This window comes from Acanthaster planci, linkage group LG04 (genome assembly GCF_054643075.1).
Source record: "Acanthaster planci isolate LZ-2023a linkage group LG04, COTS_SCS, whole genome shotgun sequence".
NCBI classification, from domain to species: Eukaryota; Metazoa; Echinodermata; class Asteroidea; order Valvatida; family Acanthasteridae; genus Acanthaster; species Acanthaster planci.
The window spans coordinates 18308657-18325325 of NC_141780.1; the positions used below are offsets into that span (position 1 = coordinate 18308657).

At 40.4% G+C, this 16669-nt stretch overlaps 2 protein-coding genes across 4 annotated transcripts; one reads left to right on the plus strand and one right to left on the minus strand.

Annotated features, from left to right (window-relative positions):
* Positions 1 to 27: 27 nt before the first annotated feature.
* Positions 28 to 12994, minus strand: cerk (ceramide kinase). Of its 3 annotated transcripts, none has more exons than XM_022255028.2 (14): positions 12679 to 12994; positions 11535 to 11627; positions 8676 to 8810; positions 7821 to 7943; positions 7105 to 7233; positions 6698 to 6761; positions 6256 to 6401; positions 5648 to 5722; positions 5311 to 5463; positions 4892 to 4997; positions 4221 to 4327; positions 3436 to 3647; positions 2836 to 3053; positions 28 to 2674 (listed from the first exon to the last, which is right to left on the minus strand). In XM_022255028.2, exons 1-14 carry the CDS (start codon positions 12839 to 12841, stop codon positions 2560 to 2562), a joined length of 1839 nt encoding a protein of 612 aa, XP_022110720.2. In that variant the 5' UTR covers positions 12842 to 12994; the 3' UTR covers positions 28 to 2559. The 3 variants fall into 3 exon arrangements, with proteins under 3 accessions (XP_022110720.2, XP_022110719.2, XP_022110721.2); XM_022255027.2 differs by having other exon boundaries at positions 4212 to 4327; XM_022255029.2 differs by lacking the exon at positions 11535 to 11627 and having other exon boundaries at positions 4212 to 4327.
* A 586-nt stretch (positions 12995 to 13580) lies between these two features.
* Positions 13581 to 15305, plus strand: LOC147799437 (very-long-chain enoyl-CoA reductase-like). Its single transcript, XM_087136329.1, has one exon. It carries the CDS (start codon positions 13727 to 13729, stop codon positions 14588 to 14590), a length of 864 nt encoding a protein of 287 aa, XP_086992455.1. The 5' UTR covers positions 13581 to 13726; the 3' UTR covers positions 14591 to 15305.
* The last annotated feature ends 1364 nt before the right edge of the window (positions 15306 to 16669 follow it).

The following is a 16669-nucleotide window of genomic DNA, read 5'->3' on the forward strand; positions in this document are numbered from 1 at the left end:
TAGAATGACTGAATGTTTGGAGAAACGTTCTTTTAAAGTGTGGTTTAATCCATACCAAATCCATTCCACAACCGCTGTGAATAAAAAATATGAGCACAGAGACACTGCAGGTGCGAAGCCAAAGCATGGTCAAGCAATTGCATACCTACAGCCAGCATTACCAATGGAATTAAAGATGCAGGCATGTTGGTTGTGTAGAATTCTTTTTCAGTGTCTATCAAGATGCCAAACATTCTCAAGGTACTACGTGATTTAATTAAATCCCTGTCGAACTTCATGTAGCTATTAAAGCACACTTCGTAATCTTTTGGCAACTCATGCAGCTTTCGTTGTGACGGTGTTTCAAGTAGATTTGCATGAATTATGGAGAATATACACAGTGAACCTTTTGTTAAAGACACATGTACTTCAAGAGCTCGGAAAAACAATCTTTACTTTTGTGACCTATTTTTTTGTTGTTTCACCAACAACTCAGTTCTGGCAAATAACAGACAGGCTGCTTTGGCCTTTTGTTGTACCTGATTTGCAGGCAATGCAAAACTGAGACCCAATGTGGGCAGGTTGGTTACAATGAATCCAATGTACCATTTTGTAACCAAGGTTAAAAACATATATATCACAGCAACACTGACACAATAAAATTTTTGATTACTAATAAAATACTTGAGATAAACTTTAGTAATTTCAGTTTGGAAGAAATTGCGATCTGCGCAGTGCAACTGTAGCAGATACTTCCATTACTTTCAGATCAAATGTTTGAGTGATTAATGGCATTCTCAGTAGCGAATCACACACGAGAATAAAAACTTTTCCACAATTCTCCATGACTACAGACGCTACGCTCCACATGCATTTTTTTTGGTTAGAAAATACGGGTACTGTGTGAATAGTACTTGGCAAATCTACATTTGACCACACATATTTACTGTAACTTTGTTCACGGCATATTCCTAAGGTTCTGCACATATTAGCCAAGTTTTGGCCACTTTTTGTTCTGTGTTCATTGTTGAGCTTATGTTGGCCCTATGTTGGTTTAAGATTTAACTACATGTATACATATTTCTCATTGAATAATTTTTGGCATAATTAGATAATGAACGTTTTCATGAAAGGTGATACTGAAATAATGCATAAGTACAGTTTACAATTAGAAGTTAAAAACCTTGATGTACTTCTCAAAAGCTTAAAAGTAAAGAAACCTTAAGGTCACCTCTGACACTGATTTTGTTGTGTTAATAAAATCATGTTGGTTTGGAATATATCAACATATCAATAAAATCTATTTCTCGTAAAACATTTCAAAGTACATTATATTTCCAGAGTTTTTAGTGCATCTACCTTGAATCACATTTACAATTCTTAATTTATATGCACACGATCCCTTTCAAAACACAAATTAAAATTAACTGACTTCCTGAAATGCTTTTTCACTCGCCAAATTTACAGATAAACCTCATCCCTATATCAACTGTGACTACATAAATACTGGAACCACACTCAATCTTCAAAGTACAAATAAATATATATTCAATCTAAAAAATGTGACCCTTCAAGAATAAACTCCGAAAGTTCTGTCAAATGGTCCTATCCTACAAATGCATGTGACCTGCAACAAAACAAATGCACACATTTATTTTCTCCACATATTTTTGGGAAAACAGTAGCTCCCTGGTTGCTCTCTGGAACATCCGACTTCTCCGAGGTAGAGGGGTTCCAATTACATGAGTAAGCACCCTCGACCAGCAAGCAAGAAAAAAGGTTGGGCTGGTTCCTGCCTGTGGGAGTATTAAGAATCAGAATGACAACAGAGGGGCTGGGGACAGTCTACCCAATTCCCTGGTCCATGTACATGTATCATTAAATAAGGAACTGAACACAGAAGTCAGCCATGCCACGTGAACTTGTCTGCCAGTCGTGTCGGCCAACAAGTTGCAGCTAGGTAAACAAAACTCTTGTACATGCACGGAGCACACATAATTAGTCAGCCCCTCAATAATAGGACTATTCAGTTGTCAGGATGGAATTAGAACCTGGGAATTTTAAAGCTGACACCAGTCGTTCAATTTAGCGAATCAACTGAGATTTGATAGAATCATTCTCCTGATGACGAGCAGAGCGTACTGCTCGAAATGTCGAGTACCACTGGTTCTTTTCAGAACCGCAAATACTCACAAAAGAGATACGTCCATGGTGCTACTGCAAACCTACTTTCTATTATACCTCTTCACCATGCAAACCTTCAAGACTTATCAACTGAGATTTGACTTAATTTGGTTGCAGCATGTTACAGATAGTAAATTTCAAAATCACTTGCTATGTTGATTCATCCAATTATCACACAGCTAAGTGGAAATCAATGTAGTACAGGCTTAATTAGTCAACATATATCAATACAATAAAATATCAGTTTAAAAGTACTGCACATAAGCTGCCATCACATTCAAAGCACTACTAGCACAAAGAGTGACGACATTAAAAATGAGCTGGAGTGCGTTTTAGTTTGTATGTAATCATTTGTCTGAGTTGTTTTAGGCAACCTGTGTCAAGGTAATCATGTTCTCATCTCCAGGCTGACTTGTTCTTGGTCCTGTTGCGCGACACACAGCAGGAGGCGTTCAAAGATTTCACGTCTTCTTTGCCGTAGGCGAAGATCTTGATCAGCTGGCAGTGAACGCTGGTTGGAGTAATAGGGGAAAAAACCCCGAAGTTAATGTACAGGATTGGCAGAGTCTTAATTACAGTCTTAATTACAGAATTACTGTAGGTTACTGCTCACACGTTTTACAGCAGTTTGCTTCTTGTGACTACAGTGCAACATTTTCTGATGCAACTTACTGCACACTGATGTCGGGTATATCGCAGACTTCCCCGTCCATGTTCCATGTGCTGGTGTTACTGTCCCTTGTCGTCTGGTACCTCACCTGCGGCTGCTTGACTAAAGATGTATTTGAAGTGGATTCTTTGGCCTGGTCGATTGATTTCAGATCCTGGTTTGTCAAGGCTTTGAATGTGAATTCCTTGATTCGATGCACTTCCACAAAGTCAAAGTTGAACTAATTGAGAGAAAGCAATATTACTGATGAAAAGTTTAATTTTCAACTTTAAAAGATGAACTACAGAAGACACAAATAAACAAATACAACTTCAAATTATATTTCTGACTATCCTGTATTTTATTTTAGTTAAAGTATAATTTTGCTCCAAATGCAAATTGGACGCATAAAACATAGTCTTACAGTACAATTTAAACAGACATACGAATATTGTTTGATCACTATTCAAATTTGCATGGACAATTTTCTGTCAAGTGGTACAGTAATGTCCTTGGTGTCAATGTGCATACAAGAACAAAATCCCAAAGCAAATGCAGTTATTCAACAAACTTTTCTTCCTTTATTGAAATTCTCCCTGAACTGTGTCATTGGAACCACTCACATGATTCCCTGAGTTTCCGAGTCGAATGAGGTGGCGGAGAAAGTTGAACCGCGAGCACTTGTGGACCAGGAGCAAGTCCAGGCAGCCATTGCCAAGGTGCGATGAGGGCGCTATGCCATTGGGTGACAGTCGGTTGCAGCCACTCACCAGGGCTGCGTTGACGGCACAGAAACTGCCTGTCACCTTCTTCCAACTCCCTTTGCTTTCCTGGACTGATTTTGTTTTTAAAAAATAGCAAATTTAATTACAAGGACCTGCGGAAACACTTCTGATCAAATCCACCAGTATTTCCGATGCAACTCTTTCAACATTCAACAAACACATTGACAAATGTTAAAATCTCACTTCCTTCCACCCAATGATAAAGTTATCGCAATGATATGTCTTGCTGTGTTGTGGATTTCAGAAAACCTGTAAGATGCAACCCTTTTTCTTATCTTTTTATGACGTTGCTGTGTACATTTTTAATACCTCATTGACGATGACTGTTTTTGAAAAGATGGCTTAAAGTTTTTCAAGAAGTTATACCAATGTTTTCAAATGCACAACATTTTAACATGTGCCAACAATTACATCTCACAGAATTTCAAGGATAAACCCAAATGAAATATGAATGCTGAAATTATTTGATTTCACTGGAAAAAATACATCGGTTATTTTTTAAATCAACATGTTCAGGTTGGGCTTTTCGCTCAGACCAGGTAAGTTTTTTTCTGAAAAAGAGAAACTAATAAAAGCACTTCTTTTCCTCTGGAAAGTAACATGTTATGATATACCTGATATACCTAGGGATTGGTTATCCTCTTGTAAGTCTAGCCCAGCCATGTTGCTATGCGTACAGTCAAACACATCGCTGGTTTGAGAATCAGATCGCCGAAGACAGACTGCACACCTACATGTACAACGACAGTAAAAGCTCAATGGATCAACAAGTTCAGAGATGATGATGACTAGGGTGCCACTCGGAGGGAGAAAAAGTCCATCATTTGATGAAGATCTTCAAAGAGTTGGTGAGGTTCTGGGAAAAACCCGGGGAATTCAATGTAAGGCAGTGTCCTGGGTCCACAAAGTGAACATAGTTTTTGACGTGCCTGCACTCTTTCACTGTCTCATTTCTGACTTTGCCGAAATTCAACTCTGAGCAATAACTCAATGGCACACAGTCTCTGTCCAGAACAAGATCCCAAAGCAAAGATTACATCTGCTCTCAGCAGTATGTGCAACTAGCAAAGACCAAAACCTCACTCTAACTACAAAATCTAGAGTAGAGTAGAGCGAGTGTGGCTGGTCCAGCAAAGTTCAGAGAGAAACAGCACACCTCCAAGACGGCTGCAACAGGCAAACCCTCACACCCGCCAAACCCACGCTATCACATCCGACATTATGTGGACTTCTGTGCGGAAGTCCGCACTGTGTATGCCACGCTTGCTCACCCAAACCCACGAGGAAATCTTACCCAACCCTGCACTTGGTCTTATCCTGAGGATGATGGTCCTCATCACCACTGGTCAGGAATGTCACCTCGCCTGCGTAGGACTTGTTCCCAAAGTACTTCTTAAAACCTGGGCGATTTAAGAACAAAAAAGAGAGAAAAAAGATAACACTATTTCAAATCTCTTTTTTCCCCAAAAGTAAATCTTCCACAGACCATCGTGGTTAGGATATAATCTGCCTGATGCTCTGACAACATCTAGAGGGCAAGTAGAGGGCAAGAAAGACTCTAAGCAAGTTTGATCTAACTGTGGTTGACCACAGATTTTTTTAATTTCATACTGATCAATGTGTCATGACAAGTCCCCATGACTGTTTAGTCTCTAGAGCGAGCTGCAAAAAGCACTCAAGGCCTCAAAGTTCCTCCACTCAGCCCACACTGACCTGCAAAGTCGTATCGGCGAGGCCCCATCCAGCGGTGGTTCTCGCTGTCCTTCAGGACATCCCCGAAGAAACCATAACCCATAAAGGAAACGGTGTAGCGGAGCAACTGATGACCGCTGTGCACCGAGCAAATGTCAAGGCCTAGGGTGCAACCTAAGATATAAAAGAAAGCTTGTCAAAACGTTCACTTCTGACAGAACAAACATTACCTGTTTCAACATCCATACTGGATTTAGCAACGTCATAGCAGCTATCATTCTGCTGTCAGCATATCAAGTGTAATTTGCTTCAACTCAGGATTCTAAAAACGACACATATGTGTCTTTTAAGAACTCACCAAGTACAATTTGCAAGCTTGACGTCAAGGGATCATTGACGCCTGTGGTGTCACAAACTATTACATCAGTTGAACCTGGAATATACAAAACAGATTAAAAATGAGGAAAACTTGCGCCAGCATTATCTATCTCAAGGGGAAGTACTGTAGGTTGAAGCTGAGGCTGGCCAGACAGGAGAGAGGATGAGGCATAAGAAGACCGATATATTCTAGACCTTAAACTCTGGACATCACACAAAGATGTTGGATTGCTATATCTGGTATCTAGTTATCGATGTGAATTTTATTCTCCAGTGCCACAGCATTAAGAGCTCTGTGTCAGAGAGACACAAGTTAGCACACTTCAAGGTTGGGTTCCAGCTAGCAAATTTTGAACAGTTGCCAAAGTTCCATTTGAATACACATACCGGCAGCCAGTGTTTTTACTCGTTTCGACAGCAGAGGAACAGCTAATGTACAGGCCTACACAGTGTGAAAAAGCAATTATATACATGTAGATAGGATGTACATGTATACTAGGATTGAACAGCAAGGTGGTATTCATGGAAGTTACAGGAGAGCACTACACAAGAAGTTGGCAAAATACTCTTATTTTTGCATCTAGTTACCCGCGGGGATGACCCCAATTTTCATCTGGGGACACCGAGGAGTCGCTTCAGGGTCACTGTAATCAATGCCGTCCTCTTGCTGAGTTCGGACAAGCAGACCATTCACCACCTCGGCAAAGGTTCCATCCCCTCCAACGCAGACAACGCTGGGGAGAATCACACAACAGCCGGTAACAGAAAAGCTTTTTTTTCCACACAGTTGTAGCGGTGGTTTTAATAATATAGGAAGAGCACTCTTGCAAAGTCAGGAATCTTAGAAACACACAGAAATTTGGAAATCAGGAAACCAGTACAGAGTAGACACTGGAAATGCACTATCCTGGAAACAACACCTTTTGAGTTGCACTGACTTTGTCCATAATAACGTTGAGTTTGCTCTGGAATTTCACAAGTGCAGACGTACCGTAAGTGTCCATATGTCCATATTACCCAGAAGTCTTACCCATCAAATTCACCCAGGTCCATTTTCAACATCACATCACGGGCGTGGTTCTTGGCTTCAGTATCTGCAGAACAAGTTTCAAGCAACATACATACAGTCCAGTCGTGCATTTTGATTAACATGACACCTTCTGTTTCAGAGCATAAAAAGTGATAAATAAATGGTGACACGGGTTACAAAGACGACAGAGATACACCAGATACAGGTTGAAGAATACATGTATAAAATGAAGAAAAAGTCAAACTTCAAAATCTAATGGTTACAGGCTTTAACCGTCTTTTTTCAACTTCAAATCTGAACGCATGGGTCGATCAAGGGTGGTCATTCATGTCATAATTCAACAATTTCCCAAGAAAGCCCGAGCAAAATCAAAAGGTGGCTGAAATTAAACTGGAGCACTTTCTCACAAATGAGGGTTGTTGTGATGCCAGCTAGGTGAAACAGGGGCGCAGTGTGCGAGTCATAGATGCTGGCTGCTTCCCTCCTGCCACCATAGGGATTGATGAATACCAGCAGGTTCTGTGGTCTGACGGTGCCTGTCAAGATGGATTGGGGGGAGCGGGAATTGAAGCAGAGAAAAACGCAATGAAAATTTGGAAAAAAACAATTATCAATAGGAAATTTATATGTCATCTTGTGGATTCAAATCTTGAAGACTCTAGAAATCTAGGAGTTATATGTTCTACTTTAATCTCTGAAACCACATCCTGAAGACTTTAAGACTCTAGCGAGACTCATACAATTCTTATTGCCTATAAACTTTTGCCAAGGGCAAGCCTAAAATCTCCACACTCTTTCTTTCTACAAGAAATTAGTGGCACACCCTTCAGACTGAAACTTTAAAATGGGGCATCGAGTTCAATCAAAGACTTATGACAGCAGGGACCTAATGCTCATCCAGTATCACATCTGGGGAGGAAGGCACAGCGGGTGCATGGCCCCCCCAATTTCTTAATTTCGTACGGGGGGAATACACTTCCTCCTCGGACCATCCTCAACCATCCCGGTGGATTTGAAGGGTCTGGGAGGGTTGGGCTAAATCCTAGAAATCCGTGTGCCCAGCAGATTGGTAGGTAGGGATCAGTCTGGATTGAGACGCCTCATTCCCTGTTAACTGACTTACCTTGCTTGGTGATTCTCTCCTTGATCTGGGTCACCCACTGGCGGCAGGTGTCCTGGTCGGCACACTCAAAGGTCAGCTCTCGCAGTCGCCACTTGCCCTGGTTGTTCCTCCGAACACAGTGCACTGGAGAACAAAGCAGAATCTGATCACTCTAAAGCTTTCACTCTAAACCCAAATTCACATGACAGGGACCTCTACATCAACAGCAACCTCTTCAGAGAATTATTCAGTGCATTTACATGTAACGGTGCCTGGTAACAAACTAATGCAGGATTTGGTGGAGCTTTTTGCTGTCGTTCATTGGAAGGAATTGACAAAATGGTAATTGTTCAGAATACAAAACGTGTTGCTTGGACTCGATTGCATAGCAAAGACAATTTGTCCGGTAACAAAACTGCATTTATTTTTAATCCTGACATGATCTTCGGTGCCGTCATGATCAGAGTTGGCATTACTACTGCATGCTTGGTTGCCCAAGATCATACACAGGTGAGCTGCAGACCTAAATGTAATTAAATAACTGGGCTATCCCTCGAGGAGAAACTAACACCCTAACAGCCAGGGATGAAAATGTTTAACTGATTATGTTCTGGACCATCTGTGCTGAGGCTGAATATTCATGTCAGTATGGGAATTCAGTAGGCCTACAGTGCATGCCCGCACTGAAAATTTCCCTTTAAAACTTCACTGTTTCAGGACTTACCACATTGGGTAATTCTAATGTGTATAAGCAATTTTAGCATTTTAGCAGTTGATCAAGTAAATGCATGAGAAATGGTTAACTGCACTACTCTTGCGAGAAGGCCATAAGCAAGCAATTCCTGCTAAGCCTTCAGATCCTGCATGTACATGTACCTGTAAATGTCAAGTCATCCTGGTTGTTTAGTTTCCTGGGTTTCGTGGAGCCAATGCTTTTGTCCTCGGCATTCTCACTGTCTACGACAGCCGTGATGACCTCACTGAGCTTCACAAAGTGGTAGTGGTGTACCTCTGCCATGAAGAAAATATTTCATGTGGAACATGAGATCAGAAATGACAGCAGTTGACATACATGTACAGCTAAATTTACATAGAAGACAAAAGAGAGTTACTAGACATTCAATCTGAATTGGAAAGCAGATGGCTATGAAGAAAGAGCCCTTGTAGATATCTCTTGGGTATGCAAGCAAAAAAATAATAAAAATAAGTAAGCATGCAAGTAAGCTACATGTAGAAGCCAAATTAATTTCCATTCATAAATACATGTACCACAGATAGTCTCCCTATTCAGCAATATGCAACTTGACGGTTCATTAACCCTAACCCTCCTCAATCCTTCATCTGTTGGAGGACTGAGGAGTGTTAGGGTTAAGTTGATAATAATATTAAGTTAACATTTGGTAATGCCTGCTGAGAGGTGATCATGCCCGCTGCGTAAATCACATGCTGGCACCTGGATACGAGACAGTTTAATTGATTCTGATTGGTCAATTTGTGTGCACGCGGTTCGCCATGCGCACACCAATTGGACAATTTGCACAAGGAATATTGCATAAAATGGATGGGGGGGGGTGTTCGGGAAAATGAAAGAAAAACCCTAAAACAAATCTCTGGAAATCTATCACACATATACATGTACATGTATCAAGTTCTTTTGACTCTCTGACTAATAATGCCCTTGCTTGCAGCTCGGGCATTAGTCGGGTCCATTCTCCTGAGCTGGTCTGAAACGCACATTTACATGTAAGTCCGGCCAAGAACATATTTATAAAAAGGAAGTAAATTGCACAAATAACACAAAAATAAGTTTCTTTGTAACTCTACTCGTTACTGTACAAATACATGTAAATGCGAATACTTTGTAACAGGAAAAAAAATACATTTCTGATGATCATTACCAGGCCATGTAGGCTGCAATAAAAATGACAACTTCCTTTTTGCAATATTTTCAAACACTATGTTTACTACAATGTGGCTTGTTGTCCCTACAGATATGCCCTCCTTTCCGTAGAAAATGATAAAATCAGGAAGACTGCTTGAGAACTTTGTGAAAATGCAACTGTCTCTGTTCATACATGTCTATCAGAACTACAATTTTGGAATAACCATAGAAAAATCCATGTCAAGCTGCATATCCTGACAGACATGTCCATGTACTTTCAGCAGGTTATTTTCGTAAGGATATACTACACTATTTTGCAATGACTTCATGTTTAGATGGCTATGCATGTGACTAGACAATCAACACTGGTCACGAAACGGCAAAGCTGCACGCTTTTCAAAAATCTGACACTGAAGCGAAGCATCTTCGATGGTGAATACTGTATGTGGTTTGCTGTGACAGCAAGGAAGCAGTAAAATGAATGGCTGCAAGACAGATTATATTTAGGTCGTCTCCTTTGATAATGCAGCAGTGCAACAATATTTATTAAGGTTCCACATGCCACTTGTCCTTGTCAAATTTTGGTTGAAATTCAGAGCAACTGCTGAGAAAAAAGTTGTCTTGAGCACTACACGAAAGAGTAAGTGACTCCATTTTGTTACAATTTGGGCGATTATTTAAAATTTTGAGTTAGAACCCAGCAATATTTTTCACTCAACAGAGGAAAAAGATATATACATGCACCTCTTTATTGACAGAAATCAATCTGCCAGCAGGTGCAACATTGATCTCTAAATCTCACCCTTATTAAATTTTTCATTGATGAGAATCATGAGACATTTAAGTAACAGATACTGTGCTCTAGATTAATCTAGATGTGTCCATGTACCTAGATCTACGAGTATGTTGAGTCACACCTCTATAAGTTTTTAGTCAACAAATGAACAGAAAAATAAATTGATGCATACCCCTTAAAAAATGGTCTGATCCAATTAACAGTCTAATCTTCTTTCACACTGCTGCTGGTATGCTATAAAGTTTTCAGAGGACTACATGTGTGACTTGGGCTATATGTATCTTTACAGACATGTTCTGGTGATAAGTAGAGTCAGACCTACATGGACACTGTACATATACATTGTACATGTTACTTTTGACCAAGAATATAAAAATCTGACATTTTCATGTACCTTACTGGTAAAAGTCTTCTCTGAGTGAAAACAACTGAACTAGAAAGATGTTAGCTTTCCCACATCCCTGCACCAATTTTCCAGGGGTGGGATAAGTGTGCGAAGTAAAACACCACAGACACACATATTTTTTAACCAAATACCCAACAATCAAACAAATAAATATCGGTAAAAAAAACTAGACATGCATAATGTAAACCGATCCACCAGGCCCAAACATACACACCCAGCCTGTCAGTCAATTTGAAAGTGAAGAATCTTGATTGAACAAAAAAAAAAAAAGATCTATAGATGTAACAAAGGATCTCTTTTCCCATCAGCTACAAAAGAAGCAGCATACATGAAGGAACGGATGAATTTAGGTAAGTTGGTCAGGATGTTGTCATAAAATTGTCAAAGTAAGGAAAAGGTGTCCAAAATTCCATTCCACCGAATCTGAAGAAATACTTAAATTTGCTCTTCAAATGGAAAAATAAGGCAGACACTTGATCACAATGCACCAGACATGTTAAAAGCAAAGCGATGCCAAGTACATGTCCAATTACAGGGACATTTCGTTAGTTGAGAAATAGTGAAGGCAGATGAACAGGAAGCTCCGCTTGAGAAGTATGCAGTGAAACTGGGGATGAGTTGAGTGGTAAACAAAAGATCCATGAAGGATACCTGCTGTTTCACTGGTTCCTGTTGTTTCATTTGTAAAATGATAAATGTAAGGCAGCATCATACTGGTCCCCTGCCTCACTGCTGTGCTACCAGCTGGAAATAAAATTTAGTCTGGTGAACATGTACCATTAATTCAAAGTTTACTTTTTCATAACTACTCTTCTTTAATTGACATGAAAAATACAGTAACAAAGCTCACAAGAGGTCAAGAAAACACTTTGACTGAGATGAAAGGATCCAGGCAATTCATTTCTCTTAAAATCAGTTTTTGTGCATCTTCATACCCTTCTTCATGCGCAAAAATTTGTTTGAAATCCTTTTGTTTTGGACTTATGAGAATGAAGTTCTTTTGGAAATATGTGTATTGAAGAAGTACTGTCTACAGCCTTCCGGAGAAGTGGGGAAGCTCTAAAATACAAGATAAAAAAGCAATATAAAAACTGACATTAAGGTTAAATGAAACACACAGGTGCAATTTCAAGGATTACAGTGAAATTATGTATTGCCTGGTCCCTTTAAAATGATGAAGAAGTGATCAACAGTGGCTGACCACGTGGCCATGAGATAAGAGTTTAGTTTTATTGGTTTTCAGCTTGCCTTTTCTTAGTCTAGTGACGAGTGTGAACATTATGATCATTTGATGGAAATACTGAAGCCATTTGATACCTTGTGCACAAACCCTATGAGACTGGTCTGAAACGTGTTTTCTCAGTAAATGACTTGCTATTTTCCCTCCTAAAAAAAATCATTGAACTTTTCTGGATATGTTTTTGCTTTCTGACAGCTAATAGGTGTAGGAAATAATTACTTGTTTGTAGGACAAGTACTTAGCAGATCAGGGAAGAGTATCATATACGGACGCCAGCATTTATTCCATACAGTGATCTATTAGTCGTCAGAAAGCAAAAACAAGTCAAGAAAAGTTCAATTTAGGAGGAAAAATTAAGTCATTTACTTAGAAAAACACCTATTGTCAGACCAGTCTCATGCCATGGTCCGGTCATAGGGTTTGTACAGAGGTATTGACAGGGTGTCGGTATATGGAACTCTTTCTGGAGATCAATAAAACTACTGCGATTGCAATTTCCTATGTATGTAAATTACAATTGCTGCGCTGTTTAACGCGAACCAGAATTACATGTACCTCGGGACTCCACCTGGCATGCCTGGGAAACACCGCCGACGCCCGAGCTGCCCGTGGATGGCGACGCACTGGCTACCCATGAGATGGTCCGTCTCGAAAGTGTCACATCGAAAGGCTTTCCGGCCAGCTTCAGCACAGAAAAGAAGACCACATCTTCCGCCATCGTTGTCCATAAAACACAGAACTACATTTCTGAAGGTGTGAACACGATTAAATTGGCTAAATCATTTACAATGAGAAGATTTCCGAGAACGCATCTGTCAAACATCACATTTGTGTTTTCCTGCTGCGCTTGTTGTGCCTGCTACTATACTATACTATACGCGCATACGGTGACCAAAGTGTATTGAACTCAATCGATAGTTTGTTGACCTTGGTTTTAAAAACATAAATTTGTGCAAATCATTCATTTATTAATAGGCAAACGAAAACTCACTTTGTCTTAAAAACCAACTACCAGGGTATCTAATATGTAAAATAATAATTTTACGCTTTAAATTGTTAGAGGGGTATAATCTGTGAAAGGATGAAGGTATGAGACGAATTTAAAAAAAAAAAGAGCATTATGTAGTTAGTACAAGTTGAGTACCCTGCAGCTTTTGGAAAAAAGTCTAAAGAGGGAATAAATTATGTACGGTGTTCTTTTAATGCCATCAAAATCTTCAAGACAATCACTTCGAAGATCGAAAGCCCTTGAGGCTATAAGTATAACTGCTCACATGTTATCACGGTAATTTACTTCTTTTATTTTTATTTATTTATTTTTTGTATAAATGAACCCTCATTTCCCATCTTTCATTGTTATAAAATTCCAAGCTGCGCAGTGAGCGCAGGTCATCCCTCCGGCACACGAACAGCGTTTATCAAGTCAGCCGTTTCGAAGGTCATGTGCCACTGGGCCCTGAGGATCTTCAGCGTAACGCTGTCCTACAGTCCATAGTCTGAGATAAGTCATGTTTACGTGTGTTTGATATTACCGCATGATATGACAAGTTAAGGTGAACAGTGATCTTTCTGGACTCAAAATCATTCCGGACGAGTTTGACTCATGCCCCGACATAGCAGGAAAAGAGCAATGGCTGCAGCATCCAGTCACGACTTGCCAGAAAGTGACCCTGTAAAAGGTGCTGGAGACAGCTTTGCTAGAAAAGCATGCCTGAGCGAGGCGCATACAACGAGCACGGGCTTCAGTCCGGTTGTAGTGAGCTCCGTGGCTTACATCGGTACGATTGCGAGTTTCCTCATCGCGTCTCTTGTGCCAGGCCTACCCAAGCTTCCCTTCCCGGTTGTCGGCTGTATGGTGACCGCAAACTCTGGAAAATTCGGTGTCTGGCAGCCCGGTGCGCATACAATATTTATGGGACTCTACGTCGCCCACTTCATCCGGAGGACCTTGGAGGTGCTGTTCGTGCATCGGTTCAAGAGACGAATGTCTTTGACTGAAACTCTTGGGGCCCCAGTGTACTACTGGACTTTCGGTTTCTGGGCTGGGTGGGCCTTACGGCCCGACCTAGGGTACATAAACACCCACGTTGCTCTCTTCAGCGTAGGAATAGTCATCTTCATATTCGGGGAGGTTGGAAATTGCACCGCCCACATCCAGCTGAGAATGCTCCGCAGCGGCACAACGGAGGGGCGTCAACCGTCTCTGTCCAGTGGTCACGTGATCCCGAGGGGTCTCCTCTTTTCCCTAGTATCCTGTCCACACTACACCTGTGAGATCATCTCGTGGTTGGGATTCTTCTTGGCAACTTGGACTCTGAATGGCGCCCTCTTCCTAGTGGCAACTATCATAACTTTGACAGTTTACTCCCACAAGCATCACCGACGTTACAAAGAGGAGTTCGACGGGCGAGATGGAAGGGAGCTCTACCCCAAGGTCCGAAAGGCTCTCATTCCATTTATTTTCTGAAACATTACACTGATCCAAAGTGAACCGCCCAAAACCATAATCAATTTCTGGAAAAGGAGAATTCTTTATCTGATATAAATGATGGTATGCAGTTTGGAGATCTAGAGTCATACGGAGAACCCTAATATAACCGTAAAATAAAGTGGTTTTGTAAGTTTCGAAAATGATTTTCTGGGACGTTGATTATAAGCTCTGCAAACGCTGATTGATATGCAAGTACTTTAGTGTAATCTGTAATTAATTCATAGAATTATGTTCATGTATCTAAATATCCATGTGCCTACAAATGAATCCTGGAAGAAGAAATGGATACAAAGGGCCTATAAGCCACGAGCTGGACCAATATAGAGGGCGCAGTTTTCCTAACAACGGCGGCAGCTTTGGTCGGAACTGCACTTCGTTGAAATGCACGCGTTACGGGCGCGTCGCTACCAGCAACATGAACTCCCGACCATATATTGCTCTTTTCAATCGATGAGGAGGTGCTTCTGTTCGACGCAGATAAACTACTGAAACAATTCACATATGCAGTGACAAGCATTTCTGAAAGTGAAGGAGTGATAGCTAACGAACTGAGAGACAGAAAACTGGACTTGAAACTTTCATTCGTAAATAAGTATACAATGTACTTTCTGTTAAAAAGAATGATGTCAAAAGAATTTTGTGTTCATTTTGAAGTAACTTGTGATTCATAAATAAATGATCATGAGCTTAACTTTCCTCCCGGAAGTTCATATAATTTACAAAACTGATCTTGTGAAATACGTTCAATTTGCCAGGTTAGGAGGGCAGAATAAAAATGGATAGCTCAGAAATATGATGGAGGACGAATGAATTACTGCGACAGAAAGTAAAATGTGGTTCAAAATCTCCTTTCACTTCCATTTAACACAGTGAATAAGGATAACAGCAATAAAAAAAACTGGACCAAACATGAGGTGATGGGTCGATGTCCTTTTTGATTGAATGGTATCAAAGAATTTTGATGTATATCATTGCTGTGCAATTTGACATCTCTGAATTACATATACATGTATGTTGTGACAAATTTCTTGAAATCTATACAGTCAAGGTATACTTTCTGGAACTGTTCTTTGAAAATTCAACTGTTTATAGTACTTTCACGCCAACTGTCAGCTGGAAGCAGAGGACGCACCCTTGCGTTATGTTGAAGAGTCCCTCGTTCAGAACAGCAAGTGAATGGTGATGTGCGTGCAGTAAACTACTTACTATAAACTGCCCTGATGTAACTGGAGTTGAATGAGAGCCCCAGTTTATGACAATGTTCCAAATCGAGTTTTTGAGTAACTAACCCGTTTCTAGAGCTTAGGCCTCTGGCAAATGCAATGCGCCGGCGCATTTTATTTTATTTGGAAAACTGCTTCAAACGTTGTTATTCTTACTGTGCAATCTTCCTTGGTCGACTTGGCTGTCTCGAACTTCCCTCATCCTACCCTCTTCTAGTCCCACATAATTAGTCAGTTATTTAAAGCTATTGGAACCACCCCTCCGTCACCAGTCCTCCCTCAACCCCGATCAACGAGCTGTGACTGGGTTAGTTCTTTCCACTTGAAGGGGAATTCGATCAATATGCGCCAGAATCCTATGATTCTCTGAACGGACACCCTCACCCGTTACAGTGAAAATAAAAAATTCAAATTAAAATTGTGATCATCCCGGAATTTTCCATTGCAAACTTCTGGTTTATTTCTTCCTTTATGAACGTAAACGTAAGTAAATCTCAAAGTAAGAAAAACCCAGAGTGTCTCTTTTGTACCAATAATCGTTATAAAGTGCTCAGAATTCAACTCAACAATTTAGCAACTCGGGTACTGACAATCATCGCACAGAAGTTGAGGTCACGTGGCTTTTAATGAAATCCGGAATAATTCCCAAGATGTGGTCTATTCACGTCTCAGCACTTATGAAAGTGCTACTTCAATTCCAAGGTTACAATTAAAAACATTTCTTTTCATTTTGATCTTAATTGCTTGCAATATCTAATGACGCAGTTTCGAGATCACAGTGTACATTAGTATGATATGTCACGTGATATCTTAAACTGCTTGGAAGATAGTG

Coding starts and splice junctions, on each gene's coding strand:
- cerk (XM_022255027.2), bottom strand. CDS start 12,841: ATGGCGGAAGATGTGGTCTTCTTTTCTGTGCTGAAGCTGGCCGGAAAG. Junction 8,811..11,534: donor AGGAACCAGTGAAACAGCAG/GTATCCTTCATG, acceptor TCTTCATGGCAG/AGGTACACCACTACCACTTT. Junction 4,998..5,310: donor TCGCCGATACGACTTTGCAG/GTCAGTGTGGGC, acceptor TAAATCGCCCAG/GTTTTAAGAAGTACTTTGGG.
- LOC147799437 (XM_087136329.1), top strand. CDS start 13,727: ATGCCCCGACATAGCAGGAAAAGAGCAATGGCTGCAGCATCCAGTCAC.